The sequence below is a fragment of the Pelophylax lessonae genome (genome assembly GCF_965119305.1).
Source record: "Pelophylax lessonae genome assembly, chromosome: 6".
NCBI classification, from domain to species: Eukaryota; Metazoa; Chordata; class Amphibia; order Anura; family Ranidae; genus Pelophylax; species Pelophylax lessonae.
Window position 1 is genome coordinate 308,049,735 of NC_138773.1, and position 26,425 is coordinate 308,076,159.

General features: G+C 46.5%; 1 protein-coding gene across 1 annotated transcript; it reads left to right on the forward strand.

The window, feature by feature from the left end:
- Positions 1–4,498: 4,498 nt before the first annotated feature.
- Positions 4,499–26,075, forward strand: LOC309558750 (uncharacterized protein; the record flags this gene model as incomplete). The annotated part of the gene is made up of 6 exons (XM_082261797.1): positions 4,499–4,540; positions 4,784–4,884; positions 6,495–6,644; positions 14,457–14,611; positions 21,550–21,739; positions 25,831–26,075. The coding sequence occupies 5 exons, from the start codon at positions 4,499–4,501 to the stop codon at positions 21,693–21,695; spliced, it is 594 nt and encodes a 197-aa protein (XP_082117923.1). The 3' UTR covers positions 21,696–21,739; positions 25,831–26,075.
- Positions 26,076–26,425: the final 350 nt, after the last annotated feature.

Genomic DNA, 26,425 nt, shown 5'->3' on the forward strand with positions numbered 1-26,425 from the left:
AGGGACCCCACCCGAATCCCCCCGATCTCTCCGGAACCCCGAACAGCCCTCGCCAGGGGCTCCACCGCCAGCGAAAACAACGCCGGCGACAGTGGACACCCCTGACGGGTGCCACGTCGGATATCAAATACAGGCGACACCCTACCCCCCAACTTGATCTGTGCCTGAGGCTTACTGTAAAGTATGTCAATCCATTTGCGGAAAGGTAGGACCAAAACCAAACGAGCGGAGCACCTCACCAAGGTAGGGCCAGGCCACAGAGTCAAAGGCTTTCTCTAGATCCAATGACACTAAGACTCGCTGACTTCGATCCTCCGCCGGGACTTGCAAATGTGTATACACCCGGCGGATATTGATATCCGTAGATTTCCCCGGCATGAAGCCCGTTTGGTCAATGTCGACCAAGAGCGGGAGGACCTTCATCAACCTAGTGGCAAGGATTTTTGTGAGAATCTTCAAATCATAATTAAGAAGGGAAATCGGCCGATAGGCCGAGCAGAGGGTAGGGTCTTTGCCAGGTTTCAAGATCAGCACAATGTGGGCCTGAGCTAATGAGTCCGGAAGCGCGCCAGCCTCCAGACTGGCTCGGTATAGACTGCACAATCTGGGGGCCAGGTCTGCAATGTACATTTTATACCAATCCCCCAGCAGGCCGTCCGGACCCGGGGTCTTCTCGGGGGGAAGAGAGCGGATGGCCGCCTCCACCTCCTCCAAGGTCAAGTCCGCCTCCAAGGAAGCGGCCTCATCCTCGTCCCAAGTGCGGCAAGGAGAGATCCCCAAGAGCCCCCAGGTCCACCACGTCCCGCGGAGGGGAGGGCACAGAATACAGACGTTGATAGTAATTTCGAAACTCATCAAGAATAACAGCAGGGTCCGCAGTGGTGTCCCCCGCCTCCGTTCGGATAAGGGGAACAACTGTTTGAGATTTAGAATCCGCCACCAGGTTAGCCAGGAGCCTCCCGTTCTTGTCACCACTCTCAAACACTCTAGCCTTGAGTGAGCCAACCTCCGCCAAGGCGGCCGAGGAGACATGCAAATGTAACACCCTCTGGGCCTGGGCCAGGGAGGAGTGCGCCTCAGGAGTCTGATCCAAGGCAAAATCAGATTCAGCCAAGGATACCCCTTTCACCCCGGCGGCCTTAATAGCACTAATGTACTCCCCACGAATAGTGGCTTTAAAAGCGTCCCAGCAAATCATAGGTGTAGATGTATCCTCATTACGGTCCCAATACTGAGAGATCTTGCCCTGCATCGCCTCCTCCACCCCAGAGTCCCGCAGCCATCTTGTGCCCAGCCTCCAACACTCGTTCCCCCTCTGGCCTCCCAGCTCCAACGTGAGCTCCAGCGGGGAATGATCCGACAAACCCGAAGGTAGGTACACGGCAGAATTCACAAGCCGGAGAGCCGAAGGAGGGCAGAAGGCGAGGTCAATACGCGATCCAGACCTATGGGGCGCCGACACATGTGTGAAATGGCGGAGGTCAGGATTTTTCCACCTCCAAATATCAGTTAGCTGTAAGGCAGAAGCCCAGTGAACAAATTCAGGGCACCCTTGCCTGCTCGGGTTGGATGTGTCAAGCGTCCCATCCAAGATGGCATTAAAGTCACCAGCTAGGAAGATCCCCGGGGTGGAGAACGCAGCCAGGCGCTCGTAAATCAGATACAACACAGCACTAGAGAAAGGCGGGGGCACATATACATTTACAAACACATATAATTTGGTCTCAAACCGCAATGCAAGAATAATATATCGGCCCTGCGGATCAGTAACAACCTGCTCTATATGGCATGGGAACGACTTGTTGACAAGGATAGATACCCCTCTTGCATAGGAGGAGTGCGTGGCGCGAAAGGAATGCCCCACCCAGCGCCGGCGCAGTGCCAGTACCGAGCTCCCAGTCAGATGCGTTTCCTGGAGAAACAGAATATGCGGCTTATGAGATTGGAGATATTTGAACATTAGGGAACGTTTAATTTTATTATTCAATCCCCGCACATTCCACGAAAGCAGCTTAATACCTCCCGCCATGGCATCCAAGGCAAAACGGGTGCAGGATCCCAGGGAGGGAGCGACTCAGCGGCTCCAGGAGGGGAGGTCCCCACACCACACACTCCTCCCCACCAGTTATACACTGGCCGGACCAAGGATCAAACAGTACTCGGTAAAGATACATAATAGAGAGAACGCCTGAGCACAAAATATAAGACAGTGAGCTAGCAGCCATGAGAAAAAAAAAGAAAAACCCAGTAGCACAAAACAACAATAAAAAAGAAAAAATAAAACAGTCCCAAAAAAAGTAGTCCCTGCCGACCAGGAAAACAACAACACCCTGGCACGGCTTCATCTCAAAAACATGTGGTACCTCTTGCGGCCACAAGAGGGAAACAGTTACTTCAGGCCGCAAGCATGGGGTGCCGTGAGAGAGCCACCCGCGAAAAACAGGGGAGGCGGGCGGCACCCCACTGCACAGTCAGTGGCAAGAGAAAAGGGCGATAAAGGAAGAATAAACAGTCAATCGAAGTGTCAAAAAATAATTTTCCGTGTAGGACACCAGAGTAGTAGAGCCCGAGAGCTCCTCATCATAGGAAAAGAAAAACCATCCCAACAAGGAGCAATGAGGCAAGGGGAGACCAAGGTCCCATCTAGAAAACAAAAAATGGGGACAAGGCAAAAACAGGGAGAGGATAACCCAGGGATCCAGATTGAAGAAAACCGGGGCAGAGAGTCATCCAGGGAAGCAAGGGAGAGAAAGGGGTGCAGCTGCGCGGATCCAGGCAGGATGAGGGAGAAAAATTTTTGGGGGAGGACAGCAGTGCAGATAGGAGCCATTACTCACGCCTCTCAACGAATGGTCAGCAGCCAGGCATCCGCGTCGTCCGGGGTATTGAAGAACCGCACCGTGCCCCCATGAGTGACCCGAAGCCGACTCGTGTATAACATGCCGTACTGGACCCCCTTTTCACGTAGTCGGCGCAGGACATCAGTAAAGGACTTTCTCTTCCTCTGGAGGTCAGCCGAGAAGTCCGCATAGAGCTGGATAGAGGCATTCTCGAATCGCAGTTCGGGATGCTTCCGGGCCTCACCCAGGATGCGGTCCCGGTCCCGGTAATTAAGGAAGCGGACCAGGAAGGGTCTAGGAGGGGCTCCAGGAATCTTTTTGCCGGTAGGGACCCGGTGTGCCCGCTCCACCACATACGTGGGCGACACCTCCCGAAGGTCCAGAAGCTGCCTGAAGAACCCCTCCGCAAACTCCGCCGGGGTCTCACCCTCCGCTCCCTCAGGCAGGCCGAGGACCCGGACATTGTTGCGCCTCATGCGGTTCTCCGCATCATCCGCCTTAGCCATAAGCGCGTCCACCTTTTGTTGCAGGGCATCCAGCAGGCCAGAATGGCAGGCCATCGAATCTTCCGTCGTGTATACCCTGTCCTCAACCTCCGTGAGGCGGCCTCGGATCTTGTCGAGATCGTTGCGGATCAAGTTGCACTCTTCCGCAAGATGATCAATGCGGACCAGAAGCGAGGTCTTGCTGTGCTCGATGGCTTGCAGGATGACCGCCGTATCGGCTCCCACGTCCTTGCCCGGAACAGCTGGATCAGGGCTGGCGACTCGCGCATCCTCCATCTCTGCCAGCAAGGCCCGAAGCCGCTCCGTCAAGATGGCGTCCGGGCAGGCCGCAGGCAGGGCCTGGCACGTGGCAGGCTTGCACGGAGTTGCCGATTTCTTCCCCTTGGACGGCATATTAGAGAAGGATATCGATCCTCAGCAGTTAGGGATAAAACCTAGGTAGATACAGTCAGCGGATTCCTCAGGATGGCATAGATTGAATCAGGATGGCAGGAGCTCTCAGGGCAGACGTCCGTTCCGCTCTACATCCAAGCCACGCCCCTGGAACTCCGCTTTAAGCCTTTACATCAGCCGTCTGTCCTTCCCTCACAGCTGCGGGAGATTGCGAGTGGCCGGCGGCCATTGGAGCCGCCATTCACACGCGCTGGCTCCCCAGCTGATGAGCGATCGCCCTCTAGCTCCTCCCAGGCGAGCGCCGTACATGCCGCGGTACAACTGCGGCGGGCGGTCGGCAAGTAGTTAAGGCTTAAGTAACCAGAAGTGTTGTCATTACATCGTTTCTGGGTTTCTACATCGGAGACCCGATCAAAGCCGGCCGCCTAGGGACGGGAGACCCAGGTGAGCCGCGGAAGGGGGTGGGAGGGGGGGGTACATACCCTCCTGCTCCTTGTAATAACCGAGCGGCTGCTTAGCCACATCTGTTGTTATTACAAGAGAGCCAACCGTCAAATTTAATCAATGATACCGGGGTGATGCCTCTAGCGGCAGGCATCACCCCGGTACAACCCCTTGAAGCCGAGGCCACATATTTGCGTTCCGTCGGCAGGAAGGGGGTAAATAATCAGCCAGAGGTTCTAAGGCAAGCCATAGATGATTTAGTTTTCTTTATTGTATTGTATGATGGCAGGAAGCCTTCACTACTGGCAGAGCACAATGATAACTGCTAGCGGCTCTAGCCGGCGGCAGCAATTGCATGTAAAAAAAAAACTGACAGGCTGGTTGTACCCAAGTCGATCGATTCAACCAGCTTGCCCATAGATGGATCAAATTTAGGCCAGTTCCTGCTGAACCAACCAAGATTCGAACAATCTATGGCCATCTTAAACCTTCCTTAAGCTATTCAAAAACTGAAGAATACGTTTTGGCTTTATATATAATGTAAGGTAAAATCTTAAAAAATCTCATGGAATATTTGTCTTTTTGATTTGTTCTTTGCAGAAAATTGTCCACCAATTGGCAGACGAGGTAGAACAACACAGAGAGGAGCTCGCCAAACAAAAGGGAGAACTTCAGGACCTCCATACAGAAGAGACTGAGAGGTATCCTATATGGCAGTGATGATGACCCTTGGCACCCCAGATGTTTTGGAACTACATTTCCCATGATGCTCAACTACACTGTAGAGCGCATGGGCATCATGGGAAATGTAGTTCCAAAACATCTGGGGTGCCAAGGTTTGCCATCACTGCTAAAGGGCAATGTCTATGAAAGAGCCCCAAAAAAAATCCGGTGGGAAGATACCCAAACCGGTAACACTCATAAGCCCAACAGCAAGTAGAGAGCAGGTTTCAGCCAAACTGACAGCGCTTGTTAGGAGGGGTAGAATGCGGCCTGACCGTCTCATACTCAAGCAGGAAGATGTCCAGAGAAATTGTGAGCACTACGCTTTCCCTTCTCCTCAAGAACCTTTTACCTAGTTGTGTCCCTACCAGGCTGGTTCCCTACTCTACTCACCTGCAAAATGCTCACCCAGCCTTGGAGCCAGGGCCTTAAAGTGATACTAAAGTCTTTTAAAAAAAAAAAAAAAAACAATAAACCTGTTATACTTACCTGCAGTGTGCAGTTGGTTTTGCGCAGAGTGGCCTGGGCGCTCCTGGCCCCTCCCTCCTGTCGGGTGCCCCCACAGCAAGCAGCTTGCTATGGGGGCACCTAAGCTGAGCCGCAGCTACCTGTGTCCATTCAGACACAGAGCCCTGGCCTGGCCCCACCCCCTTTCTCCCCTCATTGGCTGACTGACTTTGACAGCAGCAGGAGCCAATGGCGCTGCGCTGCTGTCTCAGCCAATTGGGAGGGGAGTCCCGGGCAGCGGAGACACTCCTGCAACATCGCTAGATCTAGATGGACTTCAAGTATTAGGTGGGCTGCTACACACAGAAGGCTTTTTATCTTAATGTATTAAGATAAAAAACCTGCCATTACAACCACTTTAAATAGGCTCTGCCTGACCCAGGATGGCAGCTAGAGTCACAAGGGGTGGCAGCATCCAATTGGATAGCTTCTTCCTCGACCCAAGAAACCATAGAGGAACCATGTACCTTTTTGACCTCCTCTCCAACTGCAATTCCGCTGCGGAAGACTGCCACCTACAGTGGAGAAAGTAGACTGCACCTGCCTACAGTCTGTAAACCACAATGCACAGCCCCAGAAGGAGAAACTCCAAACTGGGATCAGAGGGGGAAAAAGAGGAGGGCTTTATTGCTGCTAAAAGTTAAAGCTGAACTGTTCCTGCGGATGTTCCTGGGCTGGACATTTTAGTTCTAAATGTATGTAAAAGGCTGACAGATCACTTTAAGATGGAAGCAGATTTTATCCTTATTAGTTTGATGTTCTGAACCATATATCCCAAAAGATATCAGGCTGTAGATGCTTCAGCAGTCAGCAGTGTATGAGGGAGACAAGTGTGTTGCACTCCTGAATAGAAATTTGTTCTTATTATAAATGATCTCAATGGGGGATATTTACTTAAACTGGAGCACACCAAATCTGGTGCACCTGTGCATGGTAGCCAATCAGCTTCTAACTTCATCTTGTTCCATTAGTCTTTGGCAATAAAACCTGGAAGCTGATTGGTCTCTATGCAGAGCTGTGCCAGATTTTGCACTCTCCAGTTCTAGCCCCCCTCCCCCCTAAATGATCTCTTTTCCTGTAGGATCCGGAGCAGGGAAGGGTATGTCTCCCTCTTTGCTCAGATACTGGATCTACAAGAAGCTCTGGAGGAGGAAGAGAAGACCCGGCAGCAGCTGAGGGAGTTGAATCAGGAGATGGAGATACTGAATGAACCGTTGGAGGCCGAGTCCAGGTAATTGATTCCTTCTGAAGGACTGTGGTGGCTAATGAAGCTTTCTAATGTACAGTACATAAGAAAGTGGACAACATCTGCACTGGCAGGGTGGACCCATGGAGGTCATTCTGCTTGAAGCAGAACTGAAGTTCACAATACTTCTCTCCAACGGTGACCATGAGGCCCTTTGCTGACATCATCTGCCCAGCTTTTCTGGATGGCAGCCATGTTGATTTGCCAGCACAGGATGCCATAACTCTTGCACAGGAGTTCATTCATCATCCAGGCACTAGTAATGGGCTTAGGCGTGTTCGGGATCGTAGTCCCAACCTACGTGAGAATCCCACCAGGAAGCTGACTCTGCACACCGCCAATCATAGGCAGTGAGGCATTTCCCGGTCTGCAGCTGCACAGACCGGGAAATGCCTCACTGCCTATAAATTGGCCTATACATTTTTCCATCTGTGTCCCATATCGGAGGTTTTCCTTCACTTCCTGTCCCATAGTCAAACAGGAAGTGAGAAGAAATCCCAGAAAATTTAAGGGAATTCCTCGGGGACCCCCAGGTCACCAGAACTAGTGTCCCCATTGAAAGATTTCCCCTCTAATACTTTTCTGGGGACAACCCAAAATTTGTGATTTTCTTTTACTTTCAATGATAATGGTAAACAGGACAAATAGAGGGGGGATCTCCCTAACTGGTACACAGACAGCAATACAAACTGACAGGTGTTCTAATCCCTCTCCACTCCAAAACTAAAAAAAAGTTGTGCAGTGTCGGTTTTCTGGCAGGATTGCTCAGGTGGGTTGGGATTACAATCCCGAACACACATGAGCCCATCCCTAAAAGGCCCATCACTACCAGCCACAGACCTTGTGCCAAGAATGTATCCTTAAGCTGCTCATGCACACTTTATTCACTTGCTGACCCGTGGCAGGGTGGCTTGTACAGGCATCATAACATACCTGTGTGTTGGGGCTTTTCTTCCAGGTGCACGCACTCACGCGGAAACCCGAACTGTCATTCACTGCAGCACAAGCTGATCAGCGGGTCCCGGCCAATGATTTATGGCCGAGACCCACTGAGTGAATGACTGAAAAGAGCCCTGTGTTGGTAAACAACACAGAGCTCTCTACAAACAGCAGTGATGTGTCCGTTCTTTTCTTCTGGAGTAAAAACTGGCACATTACTTAGCAAAAGCAGCACATACTACACACCGTAAACTGTTAGGTACACAGTTACCCCCTTGATTGCCCCTAAAATATTAAAGTAGAACTATAGGCAAAACATTTTCTTTTTATCATTTTGGATATAAGGGAGGGTTAAAAAACCCTGTATATTATTATTATTATTATTATTATTTATATATATATATATATATATATTTTTTTTTTGCCATCTTTGTTCCATATTGGAGGTTTTCCTTCACTTCCTGTCCCATAGTGAAACAGGAAGTGAGAAGAAATCCCAGAGAATTGACAGGTGTTCTAATCCCTCTCCACCCTGTCCAAAACTAAAAAAAAGTTATGCCTTTAGTTATACTTTAACCCCATCCCAGCCAGTGTCATTAGCACAGTGACAGTGTAGTGCCAGTCAGATTGCCTCTTGCACTATCACAGTCCCACTATAAGGCTGCCGGGTTCACACATGCTGCTCCTGCGGGTCACAGCAGGGGGTCTGGTGCATGATTCCTCTTCACCATTTTAGGTGCGAATCTGGTCCGGATTTTAGCCTGAATTCGCACCTAATGCACAGGACTCTTCTGCAATTCAGGCCACAGCTGCCCCTGAGGGGTGTGAACCGGCTCCATTGAGAGCCTGTCACTCTCCTGTCCTGCGAATTGGATGCGGAGAAATCGACATCCAACTTGCATCAGTGTGAACCCAGCCTAGGTCGATGATCACCGTCATTACCAGGATAAAATAAATAAAAAGTCCAGTATATATACAAAAGTTTGTAGATGCTATAACTTTTACGCAAACCAATTCATTTTTTATTTTTTTTTATATATATATATATTTTTTTTACTGACGACATGTAGTAGAATATATTTTGGCAAAAATTTATGAAGACATTTGATTTTTTTTTTTTTTTTACATTTTGTTTTTTTAGTAGATATGTTTTTTAGCAGAAAGTAAAAAAAAAAAAAAAAAAAAAAAAAAATATATATATATATATATATATATATATATATATATGTATATATAATTATAAAATATTTATTTTTCTTTCCCCTAAATCTTTGGCTTTCTTTTGGTGGTATTTGATCACCTGTGCGATTTTTTTTTTTTTTCGATCATGCGCTATAAACAAAAAGAGCGTCAATTTTGCAAAATTAACAATATTTTTCACATTTTTTTTATATGAAATTCCCCAAAAAAAGTGTAAAAATCTAAATTTTTTTACATTTTAGGCCAATTTTTTTTTACCATATGTTTTTACCATATGCGATCTGCGATTTTTTTTTTTTTTTTTTTAATTTTTTTTTTATTTTTTTTTTGCGGGACTGGGACATTGCGGCGGACAGATCGGACCCTTGACTGACATTTTTGACACTTTTGGGGTTACCAGTGACATTACTACAGTAATCAGTGCTATACATATGCACTGTTACTGTAAAAATGACACTGGCAGTGAAGGAGTTAACTGTATTGGAGAGGGAGGGGTTAAGTGTGTCCTAGGGGCGTGCTTCTAACTGTGATTGGCTGTGGCTTGATGTGTAAGAACAGAGATCAACGGTCCTACATAGTAGAACCGTTTGATCATCATTCTTACACAGGGAGAACTGACAGGCGGCTTTGTTTACACTTTCGCCCGCTCCCAAAACCCTCACAGGCTAGCGACGTAGCCCTACGTTACTCTGCCTGCGAGGGGCTGACTGCCGACGTAAATAGTCGTGCGGCAGTCGGCAAGTGGTTAAAAAAAAAAATTGTAGTATAAACTATAGGATGGTAAAGACCTGGGACACCCTAAGGGTAGTAATAATATGGCGCATAAATTGCATTAACAGATGGCAATAGATTGTTGCCTGCCTATCTTGGTTACTTGGGGAGGCATAGTCCGGTCGGAATAATGTGTCTGGGTTTCAGGCAGACTGTCTCAAAACCTAGGATGTTCAGGTGAATCCCAGGCAGGTGGCCACCCTAGGTGTCACCCCCCCCTTTCATAATACAGGGGTTAGTGTCACCCCCCCCCTTCAAAATACAGGGGTCAGTGTCACCCCCCCCTCTTCAAAATACAGGGGTCAGGGTCACACCCCCCCCCTTTTTGTAATACAGGATCAGTGTTACCCAGTGGCGGCTGGTGCTCAAAATGTTTTGGGGGGGGGGGGGGGGTGCAAACAGAAAAATGTAATAGGCATTGCTTTGCGGCAAAAAAACGCCTGACTTTGAGGTCACAAAAGTGTGAAAAGGGCCTTCAGTAATCAAGGTATAGTGTGCCCCTTTTCAATGCAGAGTGACCATCGTGGCCCCTTTTCAATGCAGAGTGACCATCGTGGCCCCTTTTCAATGCAGAGTGACCATCGTGGCCCCTTTTCAATGCAGAGTGACCATCGTGGCCCCCTTTCAATGCAGAGTGACCATCGTGGCCCCCTTTCAATGCAGAGTGACCATCGTGGCCCCCTTTCAATGCAGAGTGACCATCGTGGCCCCCTTTCAATGCAGAGTGACCATCGTGGCCCCCTTTCAATGCAGAGTGACCATCGTGGCCCCCTTTCAATGCAGAGTGACCATCGTGGCCCCCTTTAAATGCAGAGAGACCAGTGCACTTACCTGCAGCAGCGGCTTCTCCTCAGTCCCCCGCGTCTCCTTGAGTCATCCTGCCTCCTCCTCGGCCAATGGCATGGGTTTGCCTTTCGGCCAATCAGGAAGCGGGTCTTGGATTGAATTTTAAATTATGGTGGAAGCCCCCTAGGATAATCCAATCCAATAATTCACTCCAATCTTATTCACACTTATATACTGTGCGAATATATACTGTATGAATAGTGGTGTAAACCTACAATTTGTTCCAAAATGTGTTGTGCCAATATCCACCTTTATAAATTCCTTTTGAGTTAGAGAAGTTGGATATTCGTACAACACATTTCCGAATGGATTGTAGGTTTACACCACTATTCATACAGTATTATATAGGGCTGTGCATCTTCACTTACCTCACGATTCGATGCGATTACGATTATTAGGGTCGCGATTCGATACGATTCGATTCCGCGATGCATCACGATTACTGCCCAATGCCCATGCCCAGCCCATAGTGCACTGCAAACATATAGGAGGTCTCCTAAGGGATGTGATATATACATAGTGGTGTATAGAGGTGTCCTCGGGGTTGTGATAAATACATGGCGGTGTATGGAGGTCTCCTCAGGGATATCCGGGATGTGATATATACATGGCGGTGTATGGGGGTCTCCTCAGGGATATTCGGGATGTGATATATACATGGCAGTGTATGGAGGTCTCCTCAAGGATATCCGGGATGTGATATATACATGGCGGTGTATGGGGGTCTCCTCAGGGATGTGATATATACAGGGTGGTGTTACACCACCATGTATATATCGCATCCCTGAGGAGACCTTCATACACCACCATGTATATATCACATCCCTGTGGAGACCCCCATACACCACCATGTATATATCACATACCTGATATCCCTGAGGAGACCCCCATACACCGCCATGTGTATATCACATCCCTGAGGAGACCCCCATACACCACTATGTATATATCACATCCCTGATATCCCTGAGGAGACCTCCATACACTGCCATGTATATATCACATCCCTGTGGAGACCCCCATACACCACCATGTATATATCACATCCCTGATATCCCTGAGGAGACCCCCATACACCGCCATGTATATATCACATCCCTGAGGAGACCCCCCATACACCACTATGTATATATCACATCCCTGATATCCCTGAGGAGACCCCCATACACCGCCATGTATATATCACATCCCTGAGGAGACCCCCATACACCGCCATGTATATATCACATCCCTGATATCCCTGAGGAGACCCCCATACACTGCCATGTATATATCACATCCCTGAGGAGACCCCCATACACTGCCATGTATATATCACATCCCTGAGGAGACCCCCATACACTGCCATGTATATATCACATCCCTGAGGAGACCCCCATACACTGCCATGTATATATCACATCCCTGAGGAGACCCCCATACACTGCCATGTATATATCACATCCCTGAGGAGACCCCCATACACTGCCATGTATATATCACATCCCTGAGGAGACCCCCATACACTGCCATGTATATATCACATCCCTGAGGAGACCCCCATACACTGCCATGTATATATCACATCCCTGAGGAGACCCCCATACACTGCCATGTATATATCACATCCCTGATATCCCTGAGGAGACCTCCATACACTGCCATGTATATATCACATCCCTGAGGAGACCCCCATACACCGCCATGTATATATCACATCCCTGAGGAGACCCCCATACACTGCCATGTATATATCACATCCCTGAGGAGACCTCCATACACTGCCATGTATATATCACATCCCTGAGGAGACCCCCATACACTGCCATGTATATATCACATCCCTGAGGAGACCTCCATACACTGCCATGTATATATCACATCCCTGATATCCCTGAGGAGACTCCCATACACTGGTGTATGGAGGTCTCCTCAGGGATATCAGGGATGTGATATATATTATATACATGCAATTGGATAGGGGTCTCCTCAGGGATATCCGGGTTGGAGAATCTGCGGTGCTGTGACCTAAACGGATAGTCCGGCTCCCCCTCTCCCTCAGTGTGCTCCCCTCACCTGGCTCTGCCACTCAACCTGGCAGTGTCCTGTTAACAACATTTGTAATAGTATGAAGACTTAGATTAGTACCTGATCACTGATGATGAGAGTCACTGCAGACGCCTGAGCCAAGGAGGACTGGGAGTCGGGGTCCAGGACGCTGACTCGGGGTCTCCCTCTGCCCACAGAAGCCTGTGTGAGGAGGATGGACACATGGACACTTGCTGGAGGACGGTCAGGAGTCAGGACAGACACTCGCTGGAGGAGGAGGACGACCAGCACGCATGTGGGAGCGGGGGATGTTTGCTCTGACAGACACTCAAGTCTCCCGCAGCAGACTGAGTGTCTGAGAGTAGAGATGACAGTCCTCACGTGCCCGATCCCGCCAGGAAGCCGGCACTGCACTCCGGTAATCACAGGCAGTGAGACATTTCCCGATCTGTGCAGCTGCTGATCGGGAAGTGTCTCACTGCATGTGATAAGCGGAGTGCAGTGTCAGCTTACTGGAGGGATCAGGCATGTGTAAAGTGTAAACGTGAACACTGCACACCGTAGTCCATCTCATTCTCTCCTCTCCAAAAGTCAGGGACACTCGCTCCTCGTGTCTCCTCTTGCAGCGACGCCGGGCGACTGGGGATGACGTCAGCGGGAGGCGGGAAAAGAGGGCGCGGCTACGAATTTTAAAGAGCCATCGCTGTGCGGAGAGGGAGGGGGCGGCGCTTCATGACGTCATTAGAACATCGATTACAGCCGGTCGCAGCATCAATGCAGAATCGCGAAGGGTCGAATCGCGATGCATCGATCTTTCGATTAAATGTAGCAGCCCTAGTATTATATGTGTATGAAGATTGCACAGTATATACAGTGAGGAAAATAATTATTTGATCCCCTGCAGATTTTGTAAGTTTTCTTACTTGAATAGAAATGAAGGGTCTATAATCTTGTATCATAGGTGTATTTTAAATAATAGAGACGGAATATCAACCAAAAATCCATAAAATACACACGATACAAATGTTATAAATGGAGTTGCAGTTCAGTGAAATAAGTATTTGATCCCCAAGCAAAACATGACTTAGTAGTTGGTGGAGAAACCCTTGTTAACAGAGGTCAGATGTTTCTTGTAGTTGGTGACCAGGTTTGCACACATCTCAGAAGGGATTTTGGTCCTCTCTTCTTTTGTCAAAGACATGTAGTGTAATACATTTTGGCCTAAATATATGACAAACCTTTAATATGTTGGATATTTTTTAACTGTCATAGTAGAAAATGAAAATTTTTTTACAAAATTTTCGCAATTTTTTTATTAATATCGCAAAAAATAAAAAGTGCAGAGGTGATCAAATACCACTAAAAGAAAGCTCTGTTTGTGGGAAAAAAAAGCACGTAAACTTCTTTTTGGTACAGCGTTGCATGACCACGCAATTGTCAGTTAATGTCGCGCAGTGCCAAGTTGAAAAAAGTGGCCTGGTTATTAAGCCGGAAAATACTCGGGTCTTAAAGCAGAGTTCCACCCAAAAGTGGAACTTCCGCTTTAGGTAGTTCTAACCCCCTGACATGCCACATTTGCCAAGTCATTTTTATGGGGGGGGGGGAGCGGGTACCTAGTTTTGACAGGTGCCCGCTCCCACTTCCGCTCGGAGCGCCGCGGCGCCCTGAGCGGAAGTTCTCCTCTCCCCCCCTCTCTCCCTTCAATCTTCTGGGACATATCAGTGGTCCCAGAAGATTGCCGGCCAATCACGACGTGCAGCGCAACTCACGCACGCTGTGAAGCCGCAAACTGTCACAGGCGGGTGCCCACACCAGTGATGCCGGCGCCGCAGAGCAGAGAGGGAGAAGAGCGAGGCTTTGAGCGGCCTCATCGATGGACCGTTGGACAGGTGAGTGTGTGAGGCTGGAACTCCGCTTTAAAGTGGTTAATGTTCTAATGCTTCTATGAAGAAGGTACCAAACACTATTTCCATTCAATGCTCACCTTCTCAGTAATTCCACTTCTCCCTATAGTGAAGTCCTGGAGTCCAGATTGAAGGAGATGGAAAATCTCATTGCTGCTTACCAAGAGAAGGAGAAGAAACTCAAAGAGGAAGCCGAACATCTGAGGAGTTTACTAGAAAAATCGAAGGAAGAGCTGGCCCAGACCACATCGGAGCATCAGAGAGGTGAGGGGGCAGAAGCAGATTGTACCATTGGATCTGATTACATTTTTGGATATTGTCCTTTATTAGACTGAAACTTCAGGAGTTTTGTTGAAAGAAAAATCCCCTCTAAATGAACGATATATATGGGAAGGCTGTTCAACAAAGTAACTGCAGGTTCAGCTTAACCACTTGCCGACCAGCTACCTTCGTTTTACGGCAGCAGGTCCGCTCTGTCCTGCAAAATGACGTACCTGAATGTCGCTTCGCGGGACCGCTAGTGGGGGTGTGCGGGTGCCGATTGGCTACAGGGGGAGCCAATCAGCAGGGTCTGGTGGCTGCAATGGCTGCCTGACTCCCGCGATTGCTCCCCGTGGAGACAGAATGGCAGTCTTCTGATGTAAACACAGCAGACCGCTGTTCTGTCAGTTTATTTATTATTTATTTATTTCAGGTACTTGTATAGCGCTGTCAATTTATGCAGGGCTTTACATATACATTGTACATTCACATCAGTCCCTGCCCTCAAGGAGCTTACAATCTAAGGTCCCTAACTCACATCCATACACAGTAGGGCCAATTTTTTTTTTTTTTTTTTTATACAGGATCCAATTAACCTACCAGCATGTCTTTGGAGTGTGGGAGGAAAAGGAGCTTACAATCTAAGGTCCCTAACTCACATCCATACACAGTAGGGCCAATTTTTTTTTTTTTTTTTTTTTTATACAGGATCCAATTAACCTACCAGCATGTCTTTGGAGTGTGGGAGGAAACCGGAGTACCCCGAGGAAACCCACGCAGGCACAGGGAGAGCATGCAAACTCCAGGCAGGTAGTGTTGTGGTTGGGATTTGAACCAGCGACCCTCTTGCTGCTAGGTGAAAGTGCTAACCACTACACCACTGTGCCACCACACAGAGACCTGTGTTCCTCAATAGGAACACAGGTCTCTGTGTTCATGCAGCAAGCCCACCCTTTGATTGCCCCTGGTGTTAACCCTTTCCCTGCCAGTACAGTAACAGTGCATATTTTTAGCACTGATTATTGTAGTAATGTCACTGGTCCCCCCCCCCCCAAAAGTGTCAAAAATGTCAGTTAGGGGTCCAATCTGTCCGCCGCAATGTCGCAGTCCCGCTAAAAATTGCCGATCATCGCCATTACTAGTAAAAAAAATAAATAAAAACAAAAATGACATATACATTTTTCCCCCTAGTTTGTAGATGCAAAATCTTTTGCGCAAACCAATCAAAATGCAACGAATGGGATTTTTTTTAACCAAAAATATGTAGAAGAATACATATTGGCCTAAAATGATGAAAAATTTTTTTTTTTTTTTTTCAGAACTGTCGCTCTTTTATTTGTTTATAGCGCAAAAAAATAAAAATCGCAGAGATGATCAAATACCCCCAAAGCTCTGTTTGTGGGGAAAAAAAGGACATCAATTTTATTTGGGTACAGCATTGCATGACCGCGCAATTGTCAGTTAAAATAGTGCTGTATCGCTTAAAATGGCCTGGCCCAGGGGGTAAAACCTTCCGGTCCCGAAGTGGTTAAAGTACACCCTGATTTTGGTGCACATTGTGAAACGCCACCACTTGCCGACCGCCTGACTGTAAATATACATCATTACTTTGATGTTGAATACTGGGGTTATGGCAAAAATCATTTTTTTATAGGCAGCAGGAGGGGTGCATAACCCCCCCCCCCCCCACCGCCGCTTCCCGGTCATCTCCCAGCTTACCGGACTTATTGTTGAGCCTGGATGCCTGGGCAGGAAGGCGAGTGAGGGCAAGATAGCCCCACTCAGCTCTATGCCCTTGGAGGACCGGAGCAACGTATGACGTCACTTCCACCTCTCCGCCTTAAAGGGATGATTTTGATTTTTTTTTTTTCCTTTTAAAGGCAAAATTACTTAGCTGACAACTGCGCGGTCGTGCGACGCTGTACCCAAATAAAATTGATTTCCTTTTTTTCCCACAAATAGAGCTTTCTTTTGGTGGTAATTGATCACCTCAGCGGTTTTTATTTTTTGCGCTATAAACCAAAAAAGAGCGGCAATTAAAAAAAAAAAATGTATATTCTAAATAAAATAAAAAAATAACATTGATTGGTTTGCACAGAAGTTTTTTTTTTCTTTTACTAGTAATGGCGGCGACTACAACATTGCGGTCGAACAGATCGGATACTAACTGACACTTTTGAGGGGACCAGTGACATTACTACAGTAATCAGTGCTGAAAATATGCACTGTTACTGTACCAATGACACTGGCAGGGAAGGGGTTCACACCAGGGGTGATCAAAGGGTTAAGTGTGTCCCTAGGGGGTTCTTTCTAACTTTGTGGGGGATGGACTGACTAGATGAACACAGAGATCGTTTTCCTAAATAGCAGAAACACAGGATCACTGTGTTCATCTCTGACAGAACGTGGCCTGCCTTGTTTACATAGGCAGACTGCCGTTCTGTCTCTGGGGAGTGATCGCATGGTGGCATCGAATCTGCCGGACCCGCTAATTGGCTCCCCCTCTGCCTTTACTACCACTTTAATCCCTAAAAAATATGCAATAAATAAATGTATTATTTATTTTGTGTAAGACCCCCATTCACACTAGCGCGACTTGTCCGGCGACTTGGTCGCCTGACAAGTCGCGGTGGGTCGCTCGCCATTGAATAGTACAGGACCCGTTCTAATAGGAGCGGCACAAGTCGCTCCGACTTAGAAAAAGGGTCCTGTACTGCTTTGGGGCGACCTGGGGGCGACTTGCATTGACTTCAATGATATGAAGTCCGTGCATGTCGCGCCGAGACTTCACAGGTTGCCCCAGCAAGACGCGTCGCCCCTGTCTGAACTAAGGGTCTAAGGGTGTTAAGTTCTTTATTATTATTATTATTTTTTTTTTTTTTAAGGGTTAGGGGTTAATTATTTATTATTACATTACAGTATTCATTTTATTGTATTTTTATTTATGATTGATTATTTTTTATTTTACTTTTTTTTTAATTTTTTTATTATTATTAATTTATGATTATTATTACTAGTAGTACTAACACCCAAACCCTAACAAAAATAAATAAATTAACCCTAACCCCTAATTCTAACCCCAACCCCTAATCCTAACCATAACTCTAACCCCTTACCCTAACTAAATAAAAAAATGAATAATAATCATAAAAAAAAAAAGGAATAAAAGCTGATAGAAAAGCTAAAAAAGCTGAAAAATCTAGCAACAAATGATGCAACAGATAATAGTTTTCTCTACTTGCTAAAGCTCAAAAATGCTGTATAAAAATGCTCAGGTGTGAATGCAGCCTTGGAGTGGCCAGCTATACGGAAAATGATAAGGGGGCTCTCAAGGAAGCGCGGTGGGAGGAGACTTTGCAGGCGGTTCAACAATGTTCCCTTTAATTTTACGTGACGTCTTTCGCAGCTGTATCTTCTCTTAATGGTCCATCTCACACCAGCGCGGCTGTTTTCATATAGGAATGTGAGATTATCCGCTGTGTCCAGCCTGTAGTATGGTGACTTCATACATTTACATCCTTACTGGCAGGGGGTCATAAATACCATTACCCAGGCCTTTCAGGTCACCATTTGTGAGGATCCTAAACAATGCCTTTTGGGTATTTTAACCACTTGCCGACCGCCCCAGGCAGATTTACTGCGGCAGGGCGGCTCGGCTGCGCATAATCTCCTAGATCTACGTGATTATGTGCACGTGGATTCAGCGGTGCACGCTACCGGAGTGTCTAATCACAGCGGGAGGCAGACCGTGGGAGGAGCGGGCTCGATCGCCGCCGGCCTCCCGCAATCTTTGGCAAAACTGACAGGAGAGCCGTCTGGAATGTAAACAATGCAAGACGGCTCTCCTGTCAGAGGCAGGGAAAGATCGTGTGATTCAGCTAAGCTCAATCGCAGATCTCTCTCTGCCTCTGTTCAATCCATCTCCTCCCCCCACAGTTAGTAAGCACATATAGGGAACACATTTAACCCCTTGATCACCCCCAGTGTTATCCCCTTCCCTGCCAGTGTCATTTAGTGCATCCACTCCCTACACAGTTAGAAAGCACTCCCTGGGAGCACACCTAACCTCTTGATTGCCGCTAGTGCTAACCCCTTCCCTGCCAGTGTCCTTTTGTACAGAGACAGTGCCATTCTATTTAGCACTGATTACTTTATTAATGTCACTGGTCCCCAAAAAGTGTCAGATTCGTCCGCCGCAATGTCGCAGTCCGATTAAAAAATCACTGATCGCCGCCATTACTAGTAAAAATTAAAAAGTCCATAAATCTATCCCGGAGTTTGTAAACGCTATAAGTTTTGCGCAAACCAATTATTATACTATAATAATTATATTATATATATATATTAAACCAGTGACGTCGCGTGTTTGCTCCCTGCTCGTGACCGCGGCTCTATACTGGCTTTCACTCCCGACCAGGCTATGAGTTGGCGTGTGACGTCACATGCGCGCCCACCCCCTGCTGCTTCCTGCTCTCGGCTATCATTCCTTGTGGGGTATATCTTGCAGCTTCCGCCCCTGCAGATTGCCAATTGTGCTGACTCCTACCCTCAAGGTATGTGGGGCACATTATTGCCTAGGGTGATCGCTGATGGGCATTTAATGTGCACACTGATGGCCATATCTTATTAAGGGGCACACTGATGGGCACATTTTGTTGTGCCCATCATATTGCCCTTTAACATTAAATGTGCAACATATATAACATTATATGTTAAGGGGCACTCTGATGGGCACATTTTATGTTAAGGGTCATGTTGATGGATATTTTTTATTTTAAGAGCACCAGTGATGGGCAGATTTTATGTTAAGGGGCACACTGATGGGCACATTTTATGTTAAGGGTCACGCAGATAGGCACATTTTGTTGTGCCCATCAGCGTGCCACCTAACATAAAATGTGCCCCTTAACATAAAATGTTCCCCATCAGTGTGACACTTATTTTATATTAAGGGGCACGCTGATGGGCACATTTCTTCGTGCCCATCAGAATGCCACTTAACATAAAATGTGCCCATCAGCATGCCCCTTAATATAAAATAAGTGTCACACTGATGGGGAACATTTTATGTTAAGGGGCACATTTTATGTTAAGTGGCACGATGATGGGCACATATTATGTGAAGGGGGCACGTTGATGGGAACATATTATGTTAAGGGGGCACTCTTATGAGGACACCTGATGTAAGGGGGCACTCTGATGATGACACCTGATGTATGTGGGCACTCTGATGGGAATACCTTATGTAAGGGGCCACTCTGATGAAGACAACTGATATAAGAGGATACTTTGATGGTGGCAGCCGATTTTATGGGGGTAGTCTAATGTTGTTACCGGACTTTCTTTACCCCTGCTCTAGGAAAAAGTTTGCTTTAGTTCTACTGCATACAGACTTATAGGCACCAGGGGGCGCTGTTGTAACTTCTGTCCCTATAGAAGACAATATAGCATGGATTTTGTATCTTTTTATTTCTCTTCTCTTTCATTTCTTTTCTTTCTTTCTTTCTTTTTTCTTTTTCTTTTTTCTTTCTTTCTTTTTTTTTCTCTTTCTTTCTTTCTTGTTTTCTCTTTCTTTCTTTTCTCTTTTTCTTTTTTTTTTTCTCTTTCTTTTTCTTTTTTTTTCTCCTTTCTGTCTTTTTTTTTTCTCTTTTCTTTCCTTTTTTTCTCCTTTTCTGTCTTTTTTTTTTTTTTCTGTCTTTTTTTTTCTCTTTCTTTCTTTTTTTTTCTCCTTTTCTGTCTTTTTTTTTTTTTTTCTCTTTCTTTCTTTCTTTCTTTCTTTCTTTCTTTCTTTCTTTCTTTCTTTCTTTCTTTCTTTCTTTCTTTCTTTCTTTCTTTCTTTCTTTCTTTCTTTCTCATTAATCTGATCATTGACAGACCCATAAAAAAACGGGTGTATGAGCTGCTGCATGTGTTGATGATCCTCGTTTGCTGGTTCAAAATCTTTTTTTTTTTTTTTTTAAGGAATCCTGCCATGAGTAATAATGGTTTCTGCTATTGGTGACCTCTTCTTATAATTTCTGGCTGTCTTACTGATCTTTTGGCTTAAGTGGTTTACAGGTCACTAACCTGGAGCTAGCATGCAGCAAGTGAATGCAAAACTGCATCAGAACTAATCTTCTTAAAGTGGGCCTTCGCCCTCAAGCTAATCTCCTCTCGAGATGTGCCAGGGGGCTCTGTCAGGTCTGAATGGCCAGGTAGAGATTTTCGCAGAACAGGAGTAAAGTTCCTCTTTAAAGTGGACCTGTGCTAGTCCATGCAGGGCAAAGCAACAGATACAGTACATAACTCCCCTGAGCCCAGCAGCACATTTCACTCATCTACTGCATACGGTTGCTGGGAGTGAAATAAGCTCTGGTGACTCTGCCTGTTCCCATGTGGCTGAGTGAGCAACCAATCACCAAGCAGCAGTGCTGTCACATGGGAGGAAGGGACGTGAGTCACATGTTCCCTATACACAGAAGTACCAGGTACTACTCTTGGGTTCTTGTGGCTGAACAGAGCTGAGAGGGAGTTGCGGAGCAATGAGTTGTTAAGTATGTAGAACCGGGATACTCAAACTACGGCCCTCCAGCTGTTGCGGAACTACACATCCATGAGGCATTGTAAAACTCTGACATTTACAGACATGACTAGACATGATGGGAATTGTAGTTCCTGAACAACTGGAGGGCCATAGTTTGAAGACCCCTGGAAGGAGGGGGACCTGTTGCTTTATGCTCCAGTTTCAAAATGAGGTTTAGTCATAGATCTCCCCATATTCTGCTTATGTCCAGTTTCCTTTAATTACATTGGGCCTCTCTGCACACTCATCAGTAGAGCCTGGCCATCTGCAGCCAATAAGGTACAAGCCCTGCCAGTCCCACGCTGTGACTTGTAGTTCCCCTGCAGTTAATCTCTATCCCCTTTCAGTAAGGATATATCTCATTCATTATGTTTCTTAGTGGAAGAAGAACTTCACACTGCACAGACCGCCCTCCCTGACCATGGCGGCCCGGGACGTAGTGAGATGGAGCTGCTGCTGGACTCCTGCATTCGAGAGGTCAGACAGTTCAACGTCCAACCTAAGAAGAAGCCGCATAAGAAGTGACGTCGGCCCCTTGGAAGACCCTGTGGACAGGTTTTACTGGCCAGGTAAAATAAATATTGTGCCCTTTTGTGAGTTCTCTTTATGGGACAATAAATCTTAAACCGAAAACAAAATCTGATAACATTCTCTATATTTACACAAAAATTAGAGCTTTATCATTTTGTTTCAATTTGCTATGGATAGACGAAGGGAGACGGCAACTCGCACATACGTGTTAATGTCTTTTATTTAGCTAGAGCAGTGGTCCTCAACTCCGGTCCTCAGGGCCCACTAACAGGCCAGATTTTAAGTATTACCTTGGGGAGATGCAGACTAGAGTACTGTGCAATCACTGAGCAGCAGCAAATTATATCACCTGGGATGTATTTCAGTTATCTTGCAAACCTGGCCTGTAAGTGGGCCCTGTAGGCCAGGGTTGAGGACCACTGAGCTAGAGAATAGTGACCGTAAAAACAGCTTACGCGTTTCGGCGAATAGCCTTAATCATAGGGGCTTTGATTAAAGCTATTTGCCGAAACACGTAAGCTGTTTTTACTCTCACTATTCTGTAGCTAAATAAAGAATTTAATATGGATGTGCGAGTTTCCGTCTCCCTTCATCAATCTATATCCTGTTCAGGTGTTTGGAGGACATTTGGAGCCAGAGCACCGACCATTCCTCATTTAGCTATCCTGGGTCCCTAAAGTGAGCGCTGCATCTGTTTCCTATTTGTTCAATTTGCTATGCTATCTATTCTGTTGGCTGCCATTTTTTGGCCTAAAAGGATATCTAAACCGAAAAGTAAAAACATATGTTGCAGCTTCAAGGACCTCATATACACATGCAGCTTTTTATGGCTATGGTGCCAATTCAGCTCCCCTGGGGTCCCCCAAGCATGGGACCCAATTTGTTCTGGCTCAGTGTCATGAGTTGCCATGGTATGTGCGGGCAAGCCACTGGCACCCAAACAACCAATGATGTTCTAGGGCTTTGATGCCTAGCATCAAAAAATGCTTTACTATTGACAGCCGTCCAGCTCGCGCCATGGCAGCACAGCAGTCCAGGGCAGGTGGCATGCAGTCTTGCCATCAGCATTTAGGAGAGGATGGAAATCGGCCTTCACCAGACCCCTCCACCCACCCTCTGCCATGCTGCTGGAACCAAAAGGTGATTTGATTGGGGCTCTGATGTGATTGGTACAAACAAATGGCCACTGCCTCCACCTATAACTGGCCCTTGCAGCAAGGAGCACACGGAAGGCCGACGCATGTCAAACAAAACCAAAGAAAATTTCCAGCTTAACTTACCAACCAGCCTGCAGCCAACCAAATTATCCTGTCTAACAGTAAGTGTTAAAAAAGGGGTTTAGTTTGCACTCATTTGCAAATACATGCGTAAGCTGCAGAGCCACTTCACGGCACCCCGGTATTATCCGCATTCCTAACTCTATTTGAGAGCCTCCATAGTAGAAGCACATGCATTTTTATGGATAGATAGAGGGAAGGTGAGCCTGAAGGGAACCCACCTCTCCGTAAAGGCACAGGAGCGCACTGGACACACACCCAGCACATAGAACAATCGTAGCAAAGGTGTCCAGTGCGCCCCTCACCAATATTCGAACTGTACAAACAAATGCCCCCTGCCCCCACCTATAACTGGCCTTTGTAGCAAGGAGCACATGGAAGGGCGACGCATATCAAACAAAACCAAAGAAAATTCCCAGCTCAACTTACCGACCAGCCTGCAAGCAACCAAATTATCCTGTCTAACAGTAGGAGTTAAAAACAGGGGTTTAGTTTGCACACATTTGCAAATATATGTGTAAGCTGCAGAGCCACACAAACCCAGTACTATTTGCAGTCCTAACTTTTTTACAGCCTCCACAATAAAAGTACATGCATTATAATGGATGTGATTGGGGGGGGGGGGGGGGGTTGTGTTAATTGTGCTTTTCCAGTTAGGGGGCGCATAAACTGTGCTGTGATTTAGTCACAGCACAAGCCGATCAGCGAGTGCCGGCCAATGGATGACTGCCGGCACCCGTTGATCAGCGAGGAGGAAGACAGGACAGAGCTCTGTCAATGTAAACGAGGCAGAGCTCTGTCCTGTCAGCAGGGATGTGTTTTTGTTTCCCTGCAAAGCACATCTCTTAGTAAAAGCAGCACACACCTAAACACTGGTTAGGCACACGTTCAACCCCTTAATTGCCCAAGATGTCTAACCTCTTCCCAGCCAGTGTCATTAGTGCAGTTTACAATTTTTTCTTTTTTTTTTTTTAACACACTGTGACCAGAGCAATATAATGTTACCATGGTAACATTGTACTACTCTGGGGAAGTGATCAGAATTTATTTCTTTTTTTACACATTAGAATTGCTTATAGCAGTGCATTTAATTGCTATAAGCAAGCATTTTACAGAATGAAACTGATTTATTCAGCTTGTTTTTGTTTTGGTTAGCTGTGATTGGCTAGAGCTAATCACATAGTACAGATGGGCTGTGATTGGCCCTGTCTGTACCATGTGATCACATTCTCCAATCACAGCTAGCAACACAATTGTACACAATGGATGACATGAAAGGAAGCCATTCATTGTTTACTACTGTCATGTGACCTGCTATGATCTGTCACACGTAGCTCCCAACTTTCCCTGATTTCGAGGGACTGTCCCTGATTTGGAACAAAGTCCCTCTGTCCCTCTTTGTCCCTCATTTGTCCCTCATTTTGGTCTGATCTATATAATTGTGTATAAACTGCACTTTCTATGTTTCAAAAAGTGTTTCTCAGTGCTAAACCTTTCATCTGATTTCTAAATTGCTGCATGTGTAAGTTTTAAAAGCCAATAGAAAGGAATAGTATTGGTAAAAAAAAATAAAAAACACTTTTGTGAGTTTAACTAAAAATGTGTTAAATTCACCTTTATAAGGGGGTGTGGCAAGGGGGTGGATCCAATGCCTACATACTTTTGCTAATAGGTGTCCCTTATTCCCATTTCAAAAAGTTAGGAGATATGGTCACAGCTAATCACATGGTAGAGAGGGCTGTGATTGGCCCTGTCTGTACCATGTGATCACTTTGACCAATCACAGAGATCAACACAATAGATGGCATGAATGAAAGCCATCCATTGTGTACAATTGCCATGTGAACTGTTGTGATTGGCCACAGTGATTATATGGCACTGGCAGCAGCCGGTACATTGATCAGTCATCTGCTCTGTCTGCTTGCTGCACGCGGAGCACTGAGAACTGAGGGATCAGCGGTATTTGATAACTTGGTTCTCAGCCTTAGAGCCGGCGGGAGACAGATGCAGCATCCACATAGCTAAGTTTGTCTTAAAAAAAAAAAAAAAGGCCTGGGTTTCACACTATCACAGACATCGCATGTGATACGCACTGTGCAATGCAAATTCAGCCATACCATTTGTATGGCTGAAGTCGCATCCAATTCGCACAAAAATTATGCAGGAACTGTTTTTTCCCCCCTGCAGTGGAATCAGAACACCCATGCGATCCGATTCCTGTGTGAATTCACAGTTCACACTGCGATCTGCGAACCCATCAGGGGGTGTCATTAACTTTGTATTGACACCACAGCGGTTTGCAAAGGGCAGTGTGAACTGCCTGCGAGGAGGGGAGATGCGATGCGGGAACCCGCACTACAATTGCACTTGTTCCCGCATCGTGGTAGTGTGAACCCAGCCCCGCTGAGCAGACGGATGACAGCTCTGTCTCCGCTTACTTTGCAGAGACCGAGCTGTTAGAGCCCCGGTCTCCTCTATGGGGAGATCGGATGAAAAAGGGTCCCTTTTCATCCGATCAGATCCTCCAGACGGATGGAAAATCGGGTTTCCATTTGTCCGGATTTCACAGATCGGATCGGATAGCAGCGGGTGTCAGCAGAGATGTCTCCACTGACATCCGCTGCTCCATAGGGCTGCATGGAGCATCCAATCAGATCCGCCTGAAAAACTGACAGGCAGACCGGATCGGAAAGCCTGTGTGAAGTGGGCCTTAGTTTCACCCTTTGGCAAAATGTTACTGAAATGGCTCCGCTCCTCTCTAATAAGTGATAATATTTGATTTATCTCTTTGTTTCCAGCTGTATAGATCCTCTGCTTCCTTTATGGGTTCTCCACCTCATTCTCCTGCCCAGAAATACCTGCAGAAAGTGAACGGCCGGGACTTTTCATGGTGCAACAGAGGTGGCAATGCAGCTACTGACAGTCAGAGCAGCACTGTGTGCTTCACGACGCATCCAGCAGGGGGCGTAGGATGTCTATTGAATAAATGGAAATTATTCTACCGAAGAACATTAGTGATATATATGTAAATGTATTATGAATTTCTTTTTATCAGTCATAATTTTTCTGAATTTGCTATTTATATTAAAGTGTTTTCATACCCTATTTGTAAATTCCTACAATAAAGGAAAATGTTCAATACAAAAACTTTTTTTGTAGTATCTATTGGCTGAATGGGTCAGATCAACATAACAATGTGTCTCAGAGCCTAGTCACAACTTTCCAGTGTGGTGTGTAGTGGGAATGTACATGTTAATGCACATGTTGCAGCAACACATTTTAATGTATGCTATTTATCGTCAATGCACCCCAACATATTAACCCAACGCACCTCTGATGTACATGCGTTGCAGAGCACTACAATTTATGGTAACGTTCTACCAGGCATTGTACCGCACAGCATCCATTGACAGCCTTTTTATCCATTATGATGGGGCACTATTTCTC